The sequence below is a fragment of the Corvus moneduloides genome, chromosome 17 (assembly GCF_009650955.1).
Source record: "Corvus moneduloides isolate bCorMon1 chromosome 17, bCorMon1.pri, whole genome shotgun sequence".
NCBI classification, from domain to species: domain Eukaryota; kingdom Metazoa; phylum Chordata; class Aves; order Passeriformes; family Corvidae; genus Corvus; species Corvus moneduloides.
In genome coordinates, this window is record NC_045492.1 from 10,390,315 (window position 1) to 10,408,329 (window position 18,015).

The window sequence follows — 18,015 nt, forward strand, 5'->3', positions numbered from 1 at the left end:
GGCGGGAGCGCGCGCGCTTCGCTTCCCGCGCTGCCGCGGCTGAGGGGAGCGCGCGGGCGGGGGGGGCGCTGAGGGCAGCTCTGCGATGCCGAGCCTGTGCCGCTGCCCCTTGTGTGGCACTGCTCCTCGCCCGGGTGGCACTGCCCGTGTGTCACTGCTCCTCACTCGTGTGTCATTGCCCCTGGCGCCTGTGGCAGAGCTGCTGTCACACAGCGCGGCGAGAAAGGGATCATCGCCTTCCCGTCACAGAACGGCCATGGCTGCCTCTGCCGGAGCCCCTTCACCCTGCGGTGCCGCGGTTGGTGCTGGCAGAACCGCGGGTGCCCCGTGGGCCGTGCCGTGTGCGGGTCCCCCCGCGCCTTTGTTCGGCTAGCCCGGCGCGGGTCAGCCCGGCGCGGTCACCCCGTGCTAGGCCGCAGCTGGAGGATGGGACCGCTCCGTGCGGCGTCTCCCGGGAGCTCCCCCGCTCCCCAGCCATCTGCGGGTCAATGAGAGACAACCGGCAGCATCTGGCAGATATGGTCACAGGAGGTGAAATCACTCACCAGCGAGAGGGTGGAGGGGGATCAGGCAGGGCAGTTGCATTCGGGGCAGCGGGTCAGAGTGCACAGATCTCACTAATTTGTGTGACGCAAATGAATAAGATTCAAGCCCAGCAGCCGGGGACAATACAGCGGGAGCCATTGTCTGAGTGCAGGGAGGTTCGCTGGAGCTGCAGGCGCCCATGACTTGGTTGCATGTCTTCCATCTGCGATACAACAGCGACACGGGAGAACGCAGTCCACAGGTTTATCCCCGTGTCAGGACGCCCTGCGTCCTTGCACACCATGGCTCGGAGAGCTGTTCTCCCAATGCCCCAAGCTGTCTGCCCTGTGACCTTATGTATTTTATGGTGTTACTCTTCATGCTGTTTATACAGCCTGAGGAGCAGCTCTCCCTGCCTGAACAGGGCAGATGCTTCCTTTCCACTCGTACAGGCACATGTACGCGGTCTTTTCCTTGTTAAATTGTTCTAGCATAGAGTTCCTAAAAAAATATAAAGAAAATAAAAATATTAATTGGAAAAGCAGTAATTTTGAATAAGAAAGTCAGCCCTTAAAGTCAACCCTTTTATATTTTTAGTTCAGCCTTAAGTATAACTTACAGAAGGAAAGCAGAGATTCCTTTTTTACTGCAGTAAACAGTGCCCTTTAGCGGGCAAATTGCTGGTTAGAAACTTCCCTGATGAAAAAAGTCCTCTAGTTCCTCTGTACGAGGAGTGTCTAGTTTAGCTATGTGAAAAAGTTCAAATGGAGAAAAAATAGGGAAAGAAATAATAGAAAAGATAGAAAAAATGTGGCTGCTCAGTTTGGGGCAGCTACAAAAAATTATTTATAATGAAAAAAATTATGTCAGTAGTGCAACCAAGGTAGAGAAACAGTACTCCCTCTTTTGGTTTAGATCCTCCAACTCCACAGTATGTTTAACTTGGTATTTCTTATTTCCACTCTTAAAATATTCTTTAGAAACAGTAAATGGGTCTTCAGGTTTTGCAGTTCAATTCATTTTTCTCTTTAGGCAAACCAAAATGTCACCAGTTCATAAGCACCTGTAGTTCCAGTACTTTGTTGTTTATTCAACACAAGGTAATACTACGATTTTTTTTTTTACACTTTTTTTTTTTTTTTTTTTTTTTTTTTTGTGTACCAGGAAAGAAAGAGACAGTTACAGGTACCAATACAGTGATGTGGAACCTGCAGGAAGGCTAATTAAAGCAGTGTGGAAAAAGAAAACTACACCAAGATGGCATGACCTATACACTGGTAAGGAGAGCTATGCAAACATAGAGAATTTTAGTTATAATCACCATGGCCATAAATCAGCCAGTTTCTGGAAGATACTCTTATTGTAATGAATTTCCTCAATGTCTTGTGTTTGACAACAGTCAGAGATAACAAGTGATCAGCAAGAAGAAATATGATACCTGACATTTTAAGTGGCCTGTTAGTATTATTTATTCTGCTAAAAAATACAGTACTTCATCCACTAAGTGTTGAAAGGGGGAAGGAAAGAGCATCTTTCACTGTGTAAATTCATGACAAGTGTGCTATCCCGGGCATCCCTCATATGAATTTGGCTTCATATGAAGAAGCTGACTGCAGTTCATCACAGCACTAGGAAGAAACCTGGCAGAGAGGGCCTCGTGAGCACAGCAGACACAGGATTCACGTAACAGTCATTTGGACTACAGGTGACTGTGCTCTATGGAGAGTGGAGGTAGGACACAGTCAGACCATGTAACTGCATAGCTAATTCATTTACAGGAACACCTGTGTTGCCAGAACTCAGGAGACACCCGTGGCAGCTGGAAGGCAACTAGAGGCATTTGGGAGGGTCACCACCCATATATGTAAGCACGTTTCATAGCAGGTAAAAGAGAAATCAGTGACTTACAGCAGTGATGACAATTTATGGGGTGTGTGATGGTGAGAGAGAACTTGTGTAGTGGATGATGGCCACATCCACAGAAAGGTAAGCTGAACTGACTCAGGTGAGTTCTGGCAGAGTTAATGACAGACCAGCAGTTGGCAGAACACCTGTAACAAGCTCCAGCTGCTGGAAGAAGGGAGTCAGGCATTGGCTGCTGAAGCATCACCTCTTGCACGTGGGGACAGTGGGATGCGTTGGCAGTTGGTGGCAAAAAAAGAGGAAAGAAAAGAAACAATCATGGAAAAATGGAGGAAGTGAAAATGGAACAGAGGTTTGAATTTGGGTGTGGCAAACAAAATAAATGATACAAAGGAAGGCAGAAATGTTTGAGCCCTAGAGGAAGATATGTTAGAGCAGTAGTTTCAAAATAAGATTATGGTAGCTGCAGGGAAGGAGGGGAAAGTTACCAAGTACAGAACACAGTTCTGTAGAGGTGTGGGAAATGGGCAGTAGAAAAGAGACCAGGAATGAAGGAGGAACTAGAACAGGATGGAGAAACAGAAAAGATTCTGGAAAGATGAGAAGGAAAAAAAATGATCCATCCTTGTAAGGGCTTTTATTCTACACAAAGAAAAGCTGATGAAGTAGAATAAAGCATGTAAATTCAATGAATGAAACTAAAATATAGGGAAGAGAGAGGGATGGAGAATGGAATAAGGATAATGAAAAATGGAAATATTAATAAGTAGAAAAAATGGGAGACTTAGTAACCTGTATTTAGATAATGTGGGCTTTGTACAATTACTTTCTCAATTTCCCACAGTCTAAGAAAAGGAGATACAATGATGTATGGAGGAAATAGTGTTTCCTTACATTAGTTTGTCTTACATCTCAGGAAAAGGGGTTTCTCTTCTGAAAAAAAAATCCATCAAAACAATAAGTGTTTTCTTTTTTATTTCAGAAATAAATACAGAGACTGTAATACCTGTAATGCTGTTCTGTCTGCTCTCCCCTTTCTCTCTTTCTCAGTTTTGAGTCTGTGCCTCAGGCATTTTAATTTTGACATCTTTCATTCCGCCCCCATATATCAAATTTAAAGTCAGTTTAACTCCTGGTTTTAAATGAAATATTTTATAAAATGTCATAGTTTTAGGCTTATGGGGGTTTGGCTCTCTTAATTAGTGCCTCAACTGTGTACTCAGTGGCACTGGCATAAATCTGCATTTTTCCATTGCACTTCTCAGCAATCCATTACACAGTCAAGACAAAATGTATTTTACCAGTGAGGAGGAGATCACAGAGAGATTAAACTTCTTATCCAGACCCACAGAGTTTGTGAGCATGAAAGTAAACCACACTTTGGGCACTGTTTATTTGAATGCTCCAACTGTATGAAATACAAACATAAGAGGAAGAAATGCTCACGTGAGTTTGGCTGAAAACAAACTTATTTTGTACAGATACACAGTGTTTATAATGTATGGTGTCAGTATCTGAGATAAGGAATTACCTATAAAGATTAAAAAAGCAGCATTTTTTATTACTTACTAGAATTTACAGGCTCTTAATCTACACTTTAACCAGCTTTATTGTAAATACACTCATGTTAGAATGATGCATTTTTATTTTCTTGTTCCATGAATACATTCAATCCCACTTTTCATGCTGTAGTCTGTTATTCTTTTCCCTGAAAAATCGACCACTTTCTAAAGGGAAATGCAGTTCCTTGCTATAATGCAAAATGATAATTTCTTTTGTACTTGTGAAAATCCAGTGGTAAAATTACAAAAACATGCTGGAGAATTTTTCTGTTTGTGTAGCACTTCCATGTGGAAGATTCAAATTACCAGTCTGACTTCTAAATTCTTCAGTTTTTTTAAGGTATATCAATATATCCGCTTTAATGGGGGGATAAACCAACAGTGCTGTTCGGACCTGTCCAGTCTTTGCTGTTTATACACCATGAATCTACTTAAAAGTTGTGTTTGATTGCCTGAATCTATCGAGGATAGAAGTCACTTTTGATGCAACAGAGTAAGGAGGGAACATACATTTCTTGTTTTTATAAAACTGAATCTTGGACATGGATAACATCTTTTTTTAGAAGGAACACAAACTTCTATTCCAGCCTTTCCACATGCACACCACCAGTGTCTACCTTATGGAAATGAGACTAAAACCCACACTCAGTACTAGACATAGGACTGAGAACACAACCCAAAATCCTGCCTGCTCTTGCAGTTCGCTTCATCACTGAAGTATTGGGGAATGGAGCAGTTAAGGAAGTGCAGGTTCCTTTTATACTGAGGCTTTCTGGATCATGAATGGCAAGATGAAGTTATCCTGGCTAAGTAGGTAGTGATTTATTCACAGATGTGGAAGCTGGATATAATTTTAAGAGATCCTTTCATGAAGACAGTTAAATGGATAGTGTTATGTGATACAAAAAAGGTCGACAAAGCTGAAGTTTGCGGTTTGGTGAAAAAAGTTGAAGGATGAAGACTTTTAAGTCAGACACATTCTAAAAAAGGCATTTATGCATCTATCTCCCATTGAAAAGAGTAAGAGGATTCAGACTTAAGTTTAGAAGTAATTAGGGCATAAAGCGATATAGTTGTCTATCTAGGAGAGTGGGGAGCACTGAACAGTGCCTAAGATATTAAGTTCCATTAGGAGAAATTTCTGACTGGGTTTTTTGCTGCATAGGCTGTTTTTCCTTGGAAAATGTTGCACTGAAGTGTGGCAAACCTCAGTGTATCCTCACAGATGCACTGATGTGAAGGCATGGGATGAAGGTGGGATTTCATAAAGTTCTTCCAGGCATGAAGTGAGCAAAAAGTGGATTGAAGACACACTGCAATGAAAAAAAAAAAGGAAGTAATAAATGGAGAAAGGAAGCAAAAAATTGTCTTATAGGGATGAAATGCTGCAGAGGATTAGTCTGCAGGGAAAGATTTTGTAGAGGTTTACATTTATGCTTTAACTGGGAGAATAAGAATCTGTGTATTGAGCCTCCTGCCCAGCTTTCCGAGAGGTTCAAGAGCTGCAGTGGTCACCAATGATCTAAATTCACTTCTGGGCTGAAGAGAGCCCAAGTTACAACCAGACTGCCACAACTGACCTACTTGGTACACTTGACAGTGTCTCAGCGGAGAGACCACGGAGTAGATGGGAGTACAGCCTGATATATCACTCTGTCACCAGTCTTTTCTGAACAAAATCAAATGTTTTGGACAGTACAAAACATACTGCAGACCCTTGGATGCTGCAGACCAGCAAATGTCACTATTCCCTGGACAGAAATCTACCTTCACCAGCTGGGTTTGGCTAAAATTCCAGAAAGCTTGACAGCAATGTTTCTTTAAGGGCTCCTTTCCTCTCTGAATTTTTCTTCCCCTCCAAATGATTGAACACATTCCAGCTATCAGTACTGAGTACTATTTCCTTGGCACTGAGGCTTCAGTGGGGTTGAACCAAGACCCTGCTGCACAGCTCCTGCTGTGAAAATCAAACCATAGGGCAACAACGTATATCAGTGGGCTGAGGACATAGAGGAAAGAGTCCTTTATGAGATGTTTTAGTTCAGAGACCTCATTTGTATTAATTCTTTACAGTGGACTCTTCTTCAGCCAAACAGTCTCCCTCTCCTTACCTGTTTTACAAATGAGTTGTAGATTCAGCTTCTTTCTGTTCAGTGAGGTAAGGGATCATTTTACCAGCCTTGGCAGTGTACTGTTCTTTCCCTGCACAACATCTGCTGCAGTTTTCATGGCTTGAATTTTCCTGGACTTGTTTTAAAAGCCATGTTTCAGAAATGTCTTTGAGGATATGAATTATTAGTCATTGTTTTATCTTCTAGTGTGTTCTTCATTTATCTTCCTTATTTTCCTTTTAAAAATAAGACTAAAGAGGCTTTGGATTTTAAAGTTTATAGGTTTTAATTCAGGTTTAGGCTAAAGAGATCAAGAATGATAAAGTAATTCATAGCAATAGGATTTTAGTGCAGTTTCAGAAAGTAATTTATTTTTGTATGACAATAAACTGGGATTTAATCTCCTTCCAACTCATGCTTCTCCTTGCCATTGTAGTATTTGTGTACACACTTTTCATACACACATGAAAATTCTGACCTTTACTGTTCCAAAGCCTTTGCATTATTTGTGCTTCTTACCTCATTTTTCTATCACTGCATGTATGACAAGGTGTTTGATATTTAAACCACATTTTTTTCTGTAAAATAACTAAAAAATCTGAGACTTGCTTTTTCAATTTTCTCACTTGATTCTGATTAATATGTTTAATTTTTTTCCAGAACACCTCACATCTTCATCTTGGACTCTGCATTTTACTCAGCAGCATCCTCAACATTTACTCTGCCTATGACATCACCTGTGCCAAACTTCCAAAGGCTGTTTGGGACACACAGTTGCTAGTAGGACATTTTGAAGACAAAAGGCTTGTGCAAGTTTAACTTGGAGCATGAACTGGTCTGAAGAATAGTGACAGCAATTTTGTTACACTTCTGTGGCATTGAAGGAGCACTGCAAGGTACCCCATACAAACAAAACTGACAGAAAGGAAAAACTTAACTCCCTTGGCTCTCCATCTGGGTGTGTCATTTCCTTTGGGTTGGAAGTTTTGCCCATCTTGTCTTTTAAGAGATAAAATCTTTGTCTGACTTGCTTCAAAACATGCCCTAGTTTCTTCAGGCAACTTATGGGAACCTGTCCATATTTAACTGAGTTAGTTATTTCATTTGTTTGCAGTTTCCAAAATGGGCAAAAGCTTATTAAAGGAATAGGGGCAATTCCAGAACTCTGTCTCTGATAGTGAGAATATATTTTAGGTAGTATAAGAAAGTAATCTATAGTCTAGAATCATATCTCTAACTATTTAGACTGCTGGAGAATCCAGAAAAAAAACAAACCCAAACTTGTCTAATAACCTTTCTAGCTGTGTTTTCATTAAGTCTGAGGCAGCTCATAAGGAAGCTATGGCATGATTTATTTTAATCAGTTATTACGGAGGAGTCATTAAAAAAACAAAACAAAAACTCGGCAAAATCTTCCTTACATACTTTTTGCATTCCAAATCCACAAAAAGTTTAGATAAAATCTCATTTCATTACAACCAAAACAAACCTCCTGTACTAGACTGCTTTCATTTTTTTTCTGTAAGTGATGATGATTCCATACCTCTTCTGTCTACACTGGCTTTCCAGTTCAGTGTCTTTTGTGTCTGTTTTTTTATAATGTCACTAGGGTTAGTCAGGAATTTTATTGTCTCCTAAGGCTTGGTAAGAGCATTTGACAGACTGTGAACTAGAGATTGAGTAGGGAAAATGATTTAGCCATTTTTGTCATCTGAAGATGACTTTCAGGACTGCTTGCACATGTGATTATTCTTCCAGTTCAAATGTAAAAGAATCTGGATTTTGCCCTATGTATTGAACATATGCTGAAAGTTTTACCAACTTTATGGCCTGTTAGTTTCATTTGATATTATTGTTGAGCTAAAAAGTGTGTATTCAGGCACACACGGAATCTTCTTTAGAAATAACTCTTCTATCTTAAAAGAGAGGAACCATGGGGCTACTGAATGATTTAGATAAAGAGTGTGTCCAGCTCTGCTCCTGTAAGTTACTGTCTCTAGGCATTGTGATATCAAATAAACAAATGTTTTCATCTACGGCAACTGCTGTTTAACAACTGAAATGTGGCATTGGCTGTACCTGTTCTTGGCACTGACCAAGAACAAACAAGATGAAGATTCATCTTTGGTTCTTTCACTTATTTTTATTTACGTATTTTTGAAGGCAGTGAGTGGAGGGAAGCATATAAAGGAGGAGGATAACACCAATTGCCATAACTGGTCAACTGTTAAATGTGTCCAACTCTGAATCAAGGGAGGACAGGAATCCATTACTGGAATATCCATGGTATGATGTATCATTTAGGTCGTCTGAGGATATATTGTTGATAAAACATCCCTGGCAGGATCATACTTTGCTCACAAAGACTCACAGAAAAATTGAAGCAAAACCTGCCAAAGTCACCTCTCGCTAAAAAGAAATATTTCAAACATATTCTAACAAATCCTGACTGTAAAATGTGCAAATTGGATTTCCAGTAATGAGACCCATCAGTAGGCACATTTTCTTGACATATTCTGTCTTGGAAATAGTGATTCAATTTTCCAAAAGTCCTTTAATTTGCTTAGAGAGGAAAGCATTTTCATTTTGCCCAGTCAGTTCTAATAATTTGCTAAATTCAAAATATGTGAAATTACTGAAGCTGGTTGTAGTGACCAGAAGGACCTCTAATCTTCTAATAATATTTTTCTTTTCCCCATGAATCATGTAGGCTTGTACAAGAAATTTTTCAGAACAGATAAAACACAAATCTTTGTTGACGTGCCAGTTGATTGTTTCTTCCACAGACAGAATTCTGGACATTTGCTAGAAATCCCCTTCAGAAAATTTGCTTTAGGAATCTCTGTTAGCTGCTGGGTTGTGTGGTTAGAAACTTGCATTTTCTCCTACAAGTAAAGTTCCTTAGGAATTCCCATACAGATGGGTATTGATCCTTCCTATCTTGGCAGTAACAAGCATGACGAGCTATATGAAGAGCAGTTGGGAAGGAAAACCAGTTTTCTACAGCTCTTGTATACTTTAAAGCCTTGAAGGGTTTCAAACAATAATCCTTTATCCCACAGTATATTCCCCGGGCGTTTTCTTTTGGGCACCAGATGTTGAGTTGCATGGACTTTGGAATGCCTCAGGAGAGCCACACATAAATAACTCCTGTGTGCATTGCATGTAGCATGTTCTAGTGGCACAGTCTTCTGTCCCATAAACACTTAGGAGATTGTCAAGGCAGTTGTGTGCTCAGCTAACTTTTCGGTTTGAAAACCAAGCTCATAAGTAGTGTGCCTCTAACAGGTATTTTCTATGTCTTTCCCAATTAATAACCTAGGTATTGTTAAATACCTTGGTTTTAAAAGAGGCTATCCCTTAAGTTGTCACATAATGTATTTATTCAATCAAATGTATTTTATGAAAAGAAGAGCTGTTTGTTTTTCTGCTCTACTTCTGGAGTTCCAGTAACTGTTATGCAGATACAAACACGTCTTTAAGTGGGTGCTTTTGCCATTTCTCTTCCCTGGCAGCATCACGCAAGGTTTCTGTCCAGAACACTGAATTGCAGTCACAGGGTGGCTGGCAGAAGCAGTCCAGTACCCATGAGGACAGATACTGTCCTTCAGTGGAAATATGGGTGTAAGTAGGTATGATTATCATAAAATAAAAAGGGACTGCACAGTTGCTCTCCAAATGTACTGTTTATCTCTTTTTATTTTACAGTGCAAGGGTTAAGACATTTTCTTGCAGCATACCACACTTAATTATGAATATTAATCCCTATTAGGAGCATTAGACTTCTTCAGGGATTCACCTAAGGACAACTGAAGTACATAGGATGAGTTGAAGACCAAGACTTTAAGAGTATTTTGAGATTCCAGGGAGAAGACAGTCAAGAGTGTAGTCAACAAAGGGCACTAAAGTTTATTTATTTACTTATTTGTGTGTGTCTGTAGTAAAACTGCATTTGCCCCTAAACTCAAAGTAAAATACTTAAACAGGAAGTTTTTCCTATAGATTGTCGAACATTTGTATTCTGGATGCAGATGAAGTCTCACTGCTTTTGCTGAACTCTTGCTCGTGGAAACTGACACCCATTTGCAGAAGAATCAGCACACAGACTTTCAAGGTTACCAATGGGGAACTTCTGCACAGAACTGCATCATCTTCAACCAGGACTTCATTCCTTTGCTCCTAACACTCTCTAGTTACCAAATTCTCCATTGAACTCCTGTGATCCTCCAAAAAAAAAAAAAAAAAAAGGAAATGGGGTACAAGGCAGAAAGGTAGGGAGGGATATTGGCTACAAGGATAGTGCAGCTTTATGAATGATCTCAAAATTTTGGGTTCTGCTGAACACTTTCCAGTGGAGACTGACACAAGTGTGAATTTTGTCATCTTGTTTGACTGAACTTTTGAAATCAAGGTATTACTGGTTAAATTCCAACTTTCAGCATTTCAAATGATCCTGAGTAAGGAGCAGAGAGAGGGGCAGGAAAGAAGAGCCAGAAATCACCAGTCAAAATGGTACGTGTTTCATCTATTTATTGAAGGGCCTCCAGTCTTCTGATGGGTCAGTTAAGACTAAAACCATCTGTAGGCTTCTCTGTTCTGTCCCTTCTCACCCCAATCTCTACCTCTGTCAGATATTTCTGTAATGAGCTCTAGGCTAATTTCATTTTTAGAAAACAAACAGAAGGAGAATGGCACTACCTTGACCTGAGACAGTCTCTGTGTCATGATCTACACTGTAGATCTAGGGGGGAAAATAACTATTTTAAATAATAATATACTAAAGGAAGGAGGTTAAAGGAACTGACGCTTCTCCATTTTTCCTGGATATCTCCTGCTAGTTTCTGCTCTTTGACACACAGAGAACCCATATGTGCCTGTAATGTTCAAGATCTTTTGATGTAATTGATAGGTGCTGATGGGTGAAGTCCACAGCAAGCACTGTATATTGAGTCTGACTATTTCTACGCCAACATCAATAATTACCTGTGATCCATTACTAGCATTCTTATGCAAGTTGCTCTTTTTGTATCATTTAAAACAGAGCAGTACAGCACAGAGGAGCTGGACTCCCTGTCCTGAAGAATTCAGTCTAGAAACTTAATCCCAATGTCAAACAAGAGACAGAGTGTATGAAAAGATAAATTATTCAGTAATGAATCCTACACACTTATAATGCACAAGTTGTAATGAATCTCAGTTGCTCTTGTAATTTTGTAAAGTTGTTTACCTAATATGGTAGATGTGCCATATGGTACACTAAAGAGAGTGTTAGAATGAGGACGTGAAGATTTCGAGGTTTTTATTTCTAGTTTTGTAGGCATCTGTAAACTACATTCAAGCTGTCCTAGAATGTGAGCAGAGGAAGAATGCAGGCTGCTTTGCCCCTTTATGCTGACTGCTGCTGCCACTTGATAACATCCTCCATCTCTTCCTCCCTTGTTGCTCAGGCACTGTGGCCCAGCACAGAAGTGTATGCTGGCTAAATGCCATCAAAGAAAGTCTTTCAGCCACTCTGCACCTTTAGGCTGGTTTAGCTTAAGTCAAGCTTTTTCACCCTTAATAAATCATTTGAGCAGCTGATTAACTCTTCCGCTGGGTAGGGAATGTGACCAGGCTTCTATTCCAGAGAGTTCTTTGGTATGTTGCTTATAGAATTTCACCATAGCTAAAACTAGCAATGTGCTCAATGTGGCAGCAGCAAAGAGGTTGGGACTGCCCAGCTCGAAGCAGCATTCCTGTCTTGTAAGAAACTGGCAACACGACCTACAGTGATGTCTGTAAAATCACAGCTACTTTGCAGCACTGTAATTTGTCAAAAATTGATAAAATGGGAGTTAAAATTCATACAGATGAAAAAGGCAGCTTCTTACTCACCCTTGAGTTTCAAGTGATGGCTGAGAAAAGCATTTGAGTACAACAATAAAATATTAATATAAAACTTCTCAGAGGATGGAGGCAGTCCCGCAGAGTGATGCCATGGGTGTAAGCGAGCAGAGCCCTGGGAAAGGCTTAACATTGTAATTTTTAGTTATTGGCCAAAGTCTACTGCAGGTGAGAGGAGGACATAGAAACTAAACCAGTAATATCCCTCACCATGAACTGAATTTCTAGGATTTTTGATCTAAAGGTACACACACTATTATTTGGCGCCTGTGTGTTAAGAGCAAATACCTATCAGTTTTTATGTTTTCCCTGTGAATTTTAGGCAAACAGCTTCTCCCTCGTAGGTATGTTTGCATATTTGGGGGCAGGGTAAGATATGGACAGTACATCAGCACTGTTCCCATTGCTCCTGGGGTTGACTGTCAAGCAGATCAATTTAATTTATGTTAGAGTACTACAAGTTAAATGATCACCACGAATATGTGATGGGGGAAATGTTGACACCCACATCTGGGCAACCCCAAGTGGAAAAAAACTTGGACGCATTTGAAGTGATCCCCTAACTCATGGCTCTTGTTCTTCCAGGTCTCCACCAGCCTCCAGACAGCAGCTTTCAGGCCAGTCAAGTTCCCAGAATCATAAACCAGCAGGTGCTGAGCCCATCCCACTACAACAGAGTTCCAGCCTCTAATGCCGCCCATTCCCAAAACATAAGAGCAAAGCTTATTTTAAAATACTGATATAAGAGGTGCTATTTTAAGCTTCCTACCCGTTAAAACTTGAAAGTTAAGTTAAATCAGGCATTGGAACAGGCTGCCCAGAGAGGTGGTGGAGTCACCAGCCCGGAGGTGTCTGAGAGGCATCTGGATCTGGGTGATGTAATTTAGTGGTTTAGGGGTTACAGTGGTAGTGCAGTTGGACTTGATCTTAAAGGTCTCTTCCAGCCTTGATGATTCTATGATTCTATTCTGTGAAAGATAAATCGTACCATCTGGTAATATTGTTTCAGTAATTCAGTTTTCTGGGGAAACAGCGCCTGGCAGAAGAGCGCATTTATTAAAAGGCAGGTTGTATTTTTACGTTATTTACTTCCTTTATGATGGTTGCACAACAAGGTCAAAGTGCAGCTGCCTCCTGTAAATGATCATGTCCACCTGCAACCAGCGCCCGGCCAAGCCCCGCGGGCCGGGCCCGGGCCCCGGGGGCTCCGGTCCCCGCCGAGCGCCGCTGCAGAGCGCGGCTCTCCCCCAAGGGTTAAGCGGCGGCGGGGGTGTAACGCGGGCTGACACACGGGCGGGGATCGCCCCGCCGTTCCGGCTCGCAGCTGCGACTGGACCGTTCAAAATTGCCGTCTCCCTCTCTTTTCCCCCCGCCTCTCCTCTCTCTCCTCTTCCTTTTCCCTTCCCGGCGCTGGGCTCGTGGCCGGGCGCGCTTTCCCGGGACCGGCCCCGGCCGTGCTGAGTCAGACCGCGCCCGCCCCCCGCCCCCGCGGCCCGGCCGCACCGAGGGGCTGCGGCCCCCGGCTCGCCCCGCCAGCGGCGGAGGGAGGGAGGCAGGCGCGGGGGCTCCTCCTCGCCCGCTGCCCCCGCCCGGGGCTGGGCGTGTGCCCCGCCCGCCCCGCCGGTGGATCAGTTACACGCAGCTGGCACAGGTGCGGGGCGCCCTTCAGACTCGCGCCGGCGGGGGAGACCCGGACGCAGGGAGCAGCAGGGAAAACATGCAGCCATTTTGGGCCGAGGCAGACAAAGAGCCGCCGGCGGCCGCGGCCGCACCCGCCGCCCCGCGCGGCCCCCGAGCCCCCCGCACCCGCGGCGCGGCCACACCGGAGGGCCGCAGCCCCCGCCCGCCCGTCCGCCCGCAGCCGCCGCGGAGCCGCCGCCGCCGCCCGACTCCCAACTAAACGTTTGCAGCCATTTGCACGGCCTTTTATAGCGCGGGCGCCGGCCAATCAGCGGCGGGCGGAATCCCTGCCCGGCCGGTGATGTGCGGGCCGGGCGCTCGCGCGTGCGCGGTTGGGCGGGGGGGCCGAGTGTGAGCGGGGCGGGGGGAGGAGGGAGCTGTGAGAGGGGAGGGGGGGGAGGAGGGAGCCGCTCACAGGAACCCTCCGAAAAAAAGATGGCGGCGGGCTCGGATCTGCTGGATGAGGTTTTCCTGAACACAGAGGTGGATGAGAAGGTGGTGAGCGACCTGGTGGGCTCCCTGGAGTCCCAGCTGGCGGCCTCCGGCCACCACCACCAGCACCACAAGGCGCAGGAGCCCCTGAGGGCCGCTGGGGGGCTGCTGGGGAACCATGTTGTGAGCAGCAGCAGTAGCAGCAGCAGCCCTAGCCCCAGCCCTGGAGGAGTAGTAGTAGGAGGCAATGCTAATGCCCAAACAGAGAGCAGCAGCGGCAGCAAGATGGGACTGAGTGCCCCAGAGATCACAAAAGCAGGTAACGTGGGCAGGGGTGGGGGGCTCTGAGGGAGAGGGGCCCTCCCCTCCCCCCACTCCCCAGCTCCCGCTGCCTCCTTCCCTCACTGCTTTCCCCCCTTTTCCCTCTCTCCTCCTTCTCGTTGTGGCAGGAGCGGGAGTGCAAAGGGTGGTATCGATCATACGGGGGAGAGCCTCCCCTCATCATGCCCCCTCGGTGTGTATCCGCGCCTCTGCTCCCTCCCCTTTATTTTCCCTCCTCGCCTGTGCTTACTCGAGGGTGTTGGATCATGTGTGGGGGCAGCCGCCCCGCAGAAGGAGCCGGCAGTGCCCGTCCGTGACTCTGCCGGTCCCCTCTGCTTTTCCTGCCCTTGTTGCTGGAGTGTAAAAGGGCTCTGTTAATCTCGGGGACTGAAGGAGGCAGAGCCCACCCCCTTGGTCATGGCTGTGCCTCCCATGCCGCCTGTGACTGCTCCCCTTCCCTTTCCAGGGGTGGAGGTTATGGGGGGGATTCCCTCTTGATAATGCCGCCTTAGCTGTCTGTGTAAATGCTCCTTCCCCTCCCCCTTCGCTGTTGCTGAAGTGGAAGGGGGTGTTATTAATCATGACACCTATTTCCTGTAGAGGAGGAAGCGAGGGGGGATTTCAAGGGGAGGAAGTCCCTCAAAATGCTTCCCCCCCATATCTGCCTGCCTTGATATCCCCCCGCACCCCCTCCCTTGTTCCAGGGGCTTGGAGGGGGCATCCAACACCTCCCATTCCTCCTCTGCCCTCAAGGGGGGGTTGTCACAACGCCGGGTCCCGGGAAGGGGGGGAATTCAGGCCACAGTACCCCACCTTGCACAGCGCCTTCTCCCACCCGCCCACCCCCGGAGCTGCCTGGGAATATTGCCCCCTTCGTGTTGTGAGGGTTGTAGGGGGGCATTGTGAAGGCTGGGACTGAGGGCTCACTACGTGGGAACGGAGGGAAGCTGTTTTTCAGGGGGATTGAAAGAAATGTCTCCCCAGAATCTCTCTGCAATTCCTCCCCTCCCCCCTTTTTTATTTTTTATTTCGTCTTGCTGAATTGTAAGAAGATACTACAGACCCTCTGTTATGATTGATGAAACTCTTCTAGGAGGATCTCCTTGACCCTTATAATGTGCATCTCAGTGTCTGCCTGTCACTATTCTTTTCCCATTTCTGTCTCCTTAGGGCCAGAACCTGGACTGTGTGTGATTGTACTTGTGCTAACATCAGGCCTTATCAAGGGGCATGAGGATTATTCAGGACAAGAAGCTACATCATCTTGTCCCTTCTGAAAACCAGCTTTGCTTTTTATTTATTTATTTTTAACTCTCTCTGGCAGTGGGAACTTCAGATCCATCGGAACAAATTCTGTAATAAAGAAGAGGGGTCTTCTCAAAACAGACTCCAGGCTTTGCAGTACTTCTTATCTTGCCAGGCCAATGTTTTTCTTTCCTTTCCTTTCACTTTTCATATTTTGCTGTTGTTGAGCCTCCTGATCTGACTGACTTACTGTGTAGGAGACGACAGGATTAGAGAGTAATGTGTGCTGGGTATAGGGAACATGTTTTAATAATGTGTCTTCCATGGCCATTTTCCCCCCCGCCATTGCAGTCCTGTTGCTGAATGGGACGTCAGGCTCTAGAATAGGGAAGAGGTCTTAGATGATCTTCCTCCCTTCCCTTGGTTCATATTAAATCTGTTTTCCCTGTTCTGTCTTACTGTAATGTCAAAAGCAGGGGTGTTACAGTTAATACTGAATCTGCCACTCTTTGGTGGGAAATTGGAGGCTTTAAGATAACATCTTCAAAGCCATGTTCAGTTTGTATTCTGTCCTGTTTTCTTGGCTCCAGGCAGGCAGCTTGGGAGATGGAGAAGACCTGGTGATGAGGGAGAACATTCTATCTTTTCTGGACTTCTCTTCTTGCTCATTTGCTCTTTTTAACCTTGCTGTTGTTTTGCAGGGGCAGGAGGAGTGCAGGGGGGTGTTATTAATCATAACACCAGGTCCCAGACTTCAGCTCTGGATGGAGCCACCACAACAAGCACCAGCACCACCACTGCAGCAGCAGGAGCATCTGAAGTCACTGCTGCTCCAGGGACCCTCAGTCAGGGCAAATCGGTGGTTATCAGCACCATGGCAACTGCCTTGTCCACCAGGAATGGCAAGATTGGGACCACGACAGTGCAGACTTTGAATGGGAGTAACGTGGTGATGAACTCTCACCACACAGGAAGTGCTGCTTTCTCTGGGACTCCTGTGACTGCCAACCCTGCTCCTGCACCTGCTGTTGCCCCTCTCGTTAACAATGGACCTGGATCTGTGGGGAAAGGAAACGCTGTTAATGCTGTTTTGCCCTCAGCTTCTAACACTGTCATCCAGACTTCTTTCCTTAATACTGCTGTGTCCTCTGCATCCTCCTCCTCGCCCACAGTGATCTCCTCGCAGCCACCACCAAGTGTTGGCACCGGGGCGCCCACGGTAACACTCGTGAGGCCCCCAATCCACACAGCAGGACCCACGGTGGCTGCAGCTGGTGCAGCCACTCAGAATGGGAGCAATACTGTGATCAATTCAACCATCAGTGTGGGGAGTTTTCCTGCTGTTGCCACAGCCACTGTGGGATCTGGAGTTTCTCTCCAGACGTCACTTGTGAACAGCCAGTCTGGTTCCTCTGTGCCAGCAGCTCCTGCCACACAGGTCATCAAATCTGAGTCTCCTAAAACTATAGTCCAGGCAGTATCCCAACAGCAGACACTGGCTACTGGTGGCCAGCCCAGTACTACAGGGGGTAACATGATTATTGGGCAAACTATGCAAGCTGGGCTCTCTAATGTTGCTCCCAATCCTGGTGGGATACCTCCTGCAGCTCCTGGCACCCCCACAGGAATGGCTAAAGGCACTGCCAATACAGTGGCACAAAGTCTGCCAAGGACTCCAACACCAACCACGAGTGGAATCAGAGCAACTTTGACTCCTACAGTTTTAGCACCTCGTTTGCCTCAGCCACCTCAGAATCCAACTAACATTCAGAATTTTCAGTTACCACCAGGTAAGTCAGAGGATTGAGGGGTTTTATTTTGGAAGTGTATTTCTTGCAGGGAGGAAGGAATCCAAGTAAGATTCTGGGCCATTTAATTCTGAATTGTGGAAAAGGCATTACATGTAACAATGAGAATGGTCTGGTGTTGAGTAGTAGTAGCATAGTAGCATCCCACTACTTAGTGTCTGATTTTGGGTGACCAGAAAGTCTTTTCAGCAGTAATTGAAAATAATTCTGCCTGGTATCTTTGTTCCAATGTGAGTGTAGATGAAGCTGCAAACTGCCAAAGTGTGACAATGGAATATTACCCAATAAAATGTTGTTATTTCATTAGCACAAAAGGCATTTTGACTTTTCAGGCGGTTTTGTCAGGAGTTTGTAACCTTTATGTGCTGCTCGGTTCCCTCCTGTCCCTGCGTGCCCCCAGTACCACAGAGCTCTCGTGAACAGAGAAGCAGCAGATACAACACAAGAAAACTACCTACTTTTGCTTTAAATACCTTCAAAGTGTGACTTAAAAACTCACAGATTTGAAGCTTATGATCATCTTTTTAGTCACTGGCATTCTGATACAAAAGGCAGACTTCCTATGTCCTTACCTCACCCTGTTGT

At 44.9% G+C, this 18,015-nt stretch overlaps 1 protein-coding gene and 1 long non-coding RNA gene across 3 annotated transcripts in view; both read left to right on the forward strand.

Annotated features, from left to right (window-relative positions):
• The first annotated feature begins 72 nt into the window (after nucleotides 1-72).
• On the forward strand, nucleotides 73-12,945 carry LOC116452714. 2 transcript variants are annotated; one of them, XR_004243575.1, is made up of 4 exons: nucleotides 73-531; nucleotides 1,690-1,802; nucleotides 6,722-10,573; nucleotides 12,530-12,945. It is a non-coding gene; the product is annotated as an uncharacterized LOC116452714 (long non-coding RNA). The 2 variants fall into 2 exon arrangements; XR_004243574.1 differs by having other exon boundaries at nucleotides 6,722-12,945.
• Nucleotides 12,946-14,020: 1,075 nt separating this feature from the next.
• TAF4 (TATA-box binding protein associated factor 4) overlaps nucleotides 14,021-18,015 on the forward strand; it is a 36,347-nt gene continuing 32,352 nt past the window's right edge. The window contains exons 1-2 of the mRNA XM_032127135.1: nucleotides 14,021-14,375; nucleotides 16,324-17,412. Coding sequence (XP_031983026.1) covers nucleotides 14,060-14,375; nucleotides 16,324-17,412 — 1,405 coding nt within the window. The 5' untranslated portion in view covers nucleotides 14,021-14,059. The remainder of the gene's footprint in view (nucleotides 14,376-16,323; nucleotides 17,413-18,015) is intronic.